At 47.6% G+C, this 6,632-nt stretch overlaps 2 protein-coding genes across 2 annotated transcripts; one reads left to right on the forward strand and one right to left on the reverse strand.

Annotated features, from left to right (window-relative positions):
* The first annotated feature begins 99 nt into the window (after window positions 1-99).
* Window positions 100-1,313, forward strand: BDV37DRAFT_262581 (uncharacterized protein). The gene is made up of 3 exons (XM_032083443.1): window positions 100-376; window positions 573-1,153; window positions 1,213-1,313. The coding sequence occupies exon 2, from the start codon at window positions 726-728 to the stop codon at window positions 1,068-1,070; it is 345 nt and encodes a 114-aa protein (XP_031936015.1). The 5' UTR covers window positions 100-376; window positions 573-725; the 3' UTR covers window positions 1,071-1,153; window positions 1,213-1,313.
* Window positions 1,314-1,665: 352 nt separating this feature from the next.
* On the reverse strand, window positions 1,666-2,204 carry BDV37DRAFT_262584 (uncharacterized protein). The gene has a single exon (XM_032083444.1). The coding sequence runs from the start codon at window positions 2,000-2,002 to the stop codon at window positions 1,757-1,759; it is 246 nt and encodes an 81-aa protein (XP_031936016.1). The 5' UTR covers window positions 2,003-2,204; the 3' UTR covers window positions 1,666-1,756.
* Window positions 2,205-6,632: the final 4,428 nt, after the last annotated feature.

The following is a 6,632-nucleotide window of genomic DNA, read 5'->3' on the forward strand; positions in this document are numbered from 1 at the left end:
GGGGGGGGGGGGTTGTGTCAGATTTTGGTATCGGGGATCCCTGTCTCTCCATGGGGGGGGGGGGGGGGGGGGTTGTGTCAGATTTTGGTATCGGGGATCCCTGTCTCTCCATGTGCACCGGGAGGATTCGTATTACTTACTTACTTCCCAGGGTTTGCTGTGAGGCCGACCTAATACGAGGTGTCTCGAGTCTCTGGGCCGCAGGGGGAAAGTGATGGGCTGATTTGGCTGGGACTGGGCGAGTCTATTGGCGTGGCCGCTAAATTTAGGATGGTGGTGTGCTGGGATAAGATAAAGGGACTGTCGGTATCGTCTAATTGTTCCTATCTAAGGGTCGTGGGGCAGGAAGTATAGTAGCACGACGGCTTTTTGGTTTCTGTCATATTAGCTTGGTGTTTTTTTAATAATGCTTGGCGAAGGTTAAAACTTCCAAAATGGCATTCATGATTACACGGTGTAAACAATTATAGAAACAACCTGTCACGTCCATAGAACTAGTACTACTAGTACTCTGTAGGCAAGCATGTACGCACATACCATAATACACTGCACGCACGGAAGAAGGTACTTACTTAGAGAAGACCCGGGAAATCGAGGCCGACATCCACCTCCGTTCTCCACTTCCGAGAACCTCGCATACTCCGTAGCAGGTCGTCGCTAGTGTCAGATCCAGACCATGTGCTCCGTTTCCAGGGGTACATAACCACCAGAATCGACATGAATACATGACAAATACGGTACCTATGTGCAACCGCCAGAGCTTTTGGCCCCCACGCCGGGTCGCGATCAACGAATGCAAGGGAGCATCTGGTGTAACCCACGAGGGAGCCAGGGACAGGGTTGATATCCTGCTTTTCTCGTGGCCGTCAGGGAAGATGACCTCAAACAAGCGCCGACGTGAAGAGAATCGGGTAATCGAGGCTATAGATAGTAGCAGTGTGTGTGAATCGGTTTCATGGTGTGGACGGTGCTATCGTTGGTGGAATGCTGCGTGGTTGCAGATAATCCTTGTCAAGGTGCGCGCTTACGGAGTACTACTTTGGATATTCTTAGTAGTCGGTCGCCAGTAGGATCTCTGAACAAAGGGCTGCTAATTGGGATGAATCAGACCATGAAACGGGGTTGAAACGTGGGGCGATTGCTTTTTTTGAGGGTAAATTTCCCAAGTCTGGAGGTGGAGGTCCATGTTGATGTTAATTAAGTTATTCTTAGGTATTACTGGGTTCGGTAGGAGACAGTTGACACCTCTTCGCTCGAAGGTTCTCTACCTGTCAAGTGTCAAAGGGATCCATCTCTCGGTTCGACGGGGGAAGCTGTCAGGAACTTAATTCCAGTAACTCATTCTCGGTTTTCCCCTTTTCTCCATTTTGTTTGACCTATCTCAAATACTACCTTCATCTGGATCGACCTTCTGTCAAATGAAGCAGGTTCGCTAAATGCCAATAGACTCGTAAATTAATATAAAATAATAGGGAGGAGACGAATGGCCTTCGAGGACTGGTCGAATCCGTGGGCCAGGAAGAATTCCAAATCAGGCTTCAAACCGCGGCATGTCAGAATCGGGCCGGGGTCCACGTTCCCCCTGATCCGACCCCGTCTCTTTTTACCCCATCCGTCCAAACCCTCGAGAAAAACAGGACAAAAGCAAAACAGAAAACTATAACTAAAAAAAAAAAAAAAGGTATTAGTTCAAAAAATATTATTATCATAATAATAATCAAATACATTAATCCATACCAAAGCAGACTAGGGTGGCCTAAGGGCTCGGATCCATGGGACACCAAGCTAACCGATCTAGTGCCCGGACGGTCACATATCGTCCCAAGCCGGGGAAAAGATTAGCGCAAATAGTGATTCCCAAGCGTCCCCTCTCCCTGGGACTTGGAATCATAGGGGGGATTCCAGATTGGTTGAGTGGAGAGTGCTGACTAGATAATATGGGTCTACCACTCGATGTAGTCGTACACACGAGCATTGAGAGTTGACAGTTCGTTCTAGACATGGCGATCGGCAATATCTTTCCCAGGCTGTTGGGATGGACATCGGCTGCTTCCCTCCATATCGGTGATCATGCCGGAGATGTCTTCTTCTCTCCATTCTGCGTGTCGAGAAAAGACAAAGTAATACACCCACAGACCAAGCCGAGGTGGCTCCGCGATCTCGGCTCCATTTCTGTATTGGTTTTTTTTTTTTTTTTTTTTTTTTTTTTTTTTTTTTTTTTTTTTTTTTTTTTTTTTTTTTTTTTTTTTTTTTGTATATTCTTCATTTTTTGGCCTTTTCCTCTCCCCTCATGTGCCACTGTATGTACATACAGTACCAGGGTCGGAGTCGGTTGGAAACGGCTAATGCACGCTGTAATGCACTGCATATGTACAGTACGTCGTCGTGCATAATACTCGCCACAGGTCCAAGTGCTAGAACAGACACACAAATTCAAGTGGATAGAGACAGGCCTGCGGCAGTCGCGGAATAAACGCATATTCTCCATTCTCCCGCTTACCGAGATAACGTATTCTCGATTAGGCAAGTAGTGGCTGTCTGGAACCGTGAGATCCATGGCTGACCCCTTGCGTTGATGCGGAAGATTTGCGTTCCTTGTAGCCTATAAGCGTTAGTAATGGAGGAGGGTGACTGCGGAACTTGAAGTCCGTTCCGCGTCTCCTGCACTATTGCCTCGACTGTGGGAGGCATCTCGGCAGGAAGAAAGCGGAGATACATAGATACGTACATAGTGGAGTGTGACGGTAAAGTACATGTGCTCAGGATATGCATACAGGGTCGTCTGTGGCGACTTATGCATGGTTGCGTCAAGTTTAGTTAGTATTACTACTTGTAGTATATCGAGATGTGGCTGGGTTCTCGTGACAAGCGCCAACACGATTAACTACCGAATCTATGCAAGAAAGGGGGGAGAAGGGAGGAATGAGTAATGAAAACCGATTATCCTTTTCGTTGCATGCAATCCTTCGTACAGCTAAGCTGCAGATAGATCTACAAGTGCTATGTATGCACCATGCATCTATTCCAGAGCGGATATTGCGGGCCAGCGTACGACCGGGGTACTTCTTGGTCGATGCAAGGATAGAGCAATAGCCAAGTCCAGATCCTTCGACAAGAAGCTATGAATCTTATCATGCAGGGGTAAAAGAGTTTTCTTAATCAACGAGGGTACGACCCCAAAATTCAAATATGGTTTCACGCACCCGATAAACTCGGACGGATTAAGTCGTCGTCAGATCACGATGGGACAAAATTAGAGACAGCATCGACACTGTCCTTGGTGAGAGTTCGACCGTATATACATAAGCGTAGTTAGCAGAAGTTACTCCAAGGGCGATCGTCATCTGCAAGTTCTGATTCAGGTTGACGGCCAACACTTGTCCGGATTTAGTCATGTGCAACAGGTCGTGTATGCAGGGCGAACCAACGTACATACAGCACATACGCCATGAGCAGACGCTGGTCCTTTCCAAGAAATGAGTGGCCTTGGCTACGACGGACTAACACTGGCGTCATGCGGGATTCTTTGGCCTACAGCAGGAGATAATATCGAAAGTTGCCTTTAAATTTACGAGTATGCTCAATGAATAGAATATGGTCATGCATGTACGACCACAGTGAAACTAGTCACAAACCCCGTCCCAATAATCGCAGCGAACTAAAAACCATGGATCTCCTGAGACACACTCCTGTCGAACGCAAATATCAGAGGTGGAAAGCATTCCCAACCTGCATGACGAACATCTCCGATCTTAGTGCAACCAGATCTTGTTCATATTTCTTTTTGCGTAATCACCCAATCGACGACAGGAAACCCAGCACAGTCGATCATCCCGAGGTTCAGTGTCCGCCAGATCTCCCGGATTTGCCACCAGCTTGGGCAGGACGCTAGCTGGATGCACGCTTTTCACTGGACAACAACGTCGACACTAGTGATGCTGCTTGCTTAATCAATCGGCACTATCCGGGCGGAATCTCAATTCCCCTCCCCCGTCTGCCGCCTGTCACTCAATAGGCCCATTATCTGTTCCTCGAGCGTAGACTGCAAAAAAAGTACTGGTTCCTAAGACTGACATGTGCGATCTCTATCAATTTGGGGTTAGCCGAAGCAACCCCACCATACTCGATCGGTCGGAAATGGCTTCCGGTGAGGATTGATAGAGATCTCACATTATCTACACCAAACGAGACGATTTCTGATTCCACCGCGGTCTAACTTGATCTATCTGTGACAGGGAGGGCCTATATCCCCTTCTCATTATTCTTCTGAGCTGAAGCGTCCTGCGCGGCACACCTGGCTTCTGTGCCCGCAGGAGTAATATATAAGGTGGCAATGTATGCTGCGGTCTTGGAAGTGCATACATAAGTATGTCTTCTTGCGACAGCTGAAACTACTACCAATATGTATGTACGTCCGTTAGTATTGTACATGGGTATATCCCACAGTCCGGTCTAGAATACGTGATACCCTCAATCCCGTTCAACTAAACGGGCCACAATATACCTACGCCATGACACCAGACAAACACCACCCTCCCCACACAGACCACCGCTAATATAGTGCGAGAGTACCTTGTTGCAAGAAATACTACCTGCCCAAAGGGGTAATATGACGAGATTCACCACAGGGCAACCCGTATGCTACTTTAATCCACCCCGATCGTCCAGCCACAATCGAACGAAACCAAGCGTACCAAACTTCCGCGCAAAAGAACGCTAAAATCGAACCCATCATCAGAGGGCAGGCAATGGCAATCCGAAACCCCAATTCCATGACACCACCAAACCAGTGGGCCTGAGCCAGAACAGCAAATACGCTAACTAAAATCTTAGTCTGTGTGGCTCAGCGTGACTAGAAGTGGATAGATCAGGATCCAGTAACCCGATCAGGAAATCCATGTGGCTCAGTTCAATCTACACGGGAAAATCGGGCCGCGGAAATACCAAGTCAGTGACGACACTAACTCAGTTTTCCTCAGGGACCCGATGACGGCATGGAACCTTTGCCGTTCTTGTCCGAGATCTGATTTCCCCACCGAGAGATTCAGGAACTTTTTTTTTTTTTTTTCCTTTCTTTTTTTTCTTTAGTGTCCCCGGTTTCGCACATGGAGGGCAGTGTCATCCGTCAGAACGATAGTTTCGGCTTCCCCGAATTTAGGGGCATTGTTTTTTTGATCTTTAATTATTTCTTCAATTAATTATTTGGAAAATATGGAGATGAGGTCATTCCAGTTAGCTTGCAATCGGCTTTACCGTCAGTTGATATGACAGGGGTCATATGACGGATTCTAAATCACCGCGTAGAAATTAAAAATAAATGAAGAAGGGGGGAAAAAGTACACAGTAACTCGCATATCCTCCATGGACACAGGGTGGGAAAATTTCACTCCGTTGCACATAAGCATCGCGGGTCCAGACGTCTGACGAAACGCAGGTTGCCAAGCCAAGCCTTCAACGAATTTTCGCTGTGGCTTACGTGAAGCCGGCAATATGTTAGTCAGTTTGTACATACAATGCCGATAAAGAGAATCTTTCCCTATGGTGAAGTGTTTTTTCAGAGTTCGACGCCAGAGCCAGTGGTTGGGGCTCCTAGATCTGATTTGCAGGGCAGAAGGATCAGTACCCTTGTGGGTAGCCAACAGGAGGACGAGATTGAGGTTCGTGGTTGTAAGTCCGGGGAGGAAGTTTCGCGGGTTCGTTCCGCCATTATGGATCCCCCGAGAATCCTTTTGTTTATGTTTAACTCTTTGAGTCTGGTTTTTTTTTCCTGTAGGTTTTTTGTCTGCTGGAGTGTATACACTCCGTAGATTGAGAGGACATGACTATGACCTCTCGGGTTGGCATGATATGATATGTAGAAAACAACCCCAATCATCAAGTGACAGCCATAGAGAAACTTGAACTAGACGAAAGTATATCTCATCGCTCCAATGGATTTTCGTTTCGCCGTCGCAGATCGGGACAGCGAGGCGTGCAGCTGTCAAAACCATGAGGCGCAGTTTGAGTTCCTCCTGCGTGTGCATAACACCGACTCAGCGACCACAGAGTTGAGCACTACCTGTCAGACTGTATGGTTACCGTTGATCGCTCTCCGCAACTCTCTTCGCACCGCATGCCGACTATCGCGTGGGCGGCGTTTGAAGATACGAGGCATGAGACCTGAGGGAGGGCGCCGCAGAGGAGATGTGATTGGATCGACATGGTCGCCGAACAGTATCCAATGCCCGAAGCTATTCGCGGCCAACATATTTAGTTCCAGAGTAGTAGTTCCTAAATTACTAGCTAGCTAGCTAGCTAGTTAGTTAGTTCGTCGGATGGACATTTGTCAACCAGTCAGTGCACCACTGGCATTGCCTAATCGGGCGTCCAGTCATGTAATGATGCCGGCAAGCAATCAACATTCTACCCCCTCCCCAGTCCATATACTCAGTACTAGTAACTGACTTATGGACTACTGACTAGTCCGGCTGCGACGGCGCCAGATTGTCCACGACGGCGCAATTGCCCAATCCGACGCGTGGCGAAATGCGCTGCACCATGCAATTACCCCTCATCGACATTATCTAGGAAGAGGGAGAAGAAAAAGCAAAGAGAGAGAGAGAAAAAAAAAAAAAAAAAAAAAAAAAAAAAAA

The sequence above is a fragment of the Aspergillus pseudonomiae genome (assembly GCF_009193645.1).
Source record: "Aspergillus pseudonomiae strain CBS 119388 unplaced genomic scaffold BDV37scaffold_113, whole genome shotgun sequence".
Lineage (NCBI taxonomy): Eukaryota > Fungi > Ascomycota > Eurotiomycetes > Eurotiales > Aspergillaceae > Aspergillus > Aspergillus pseudonomiae.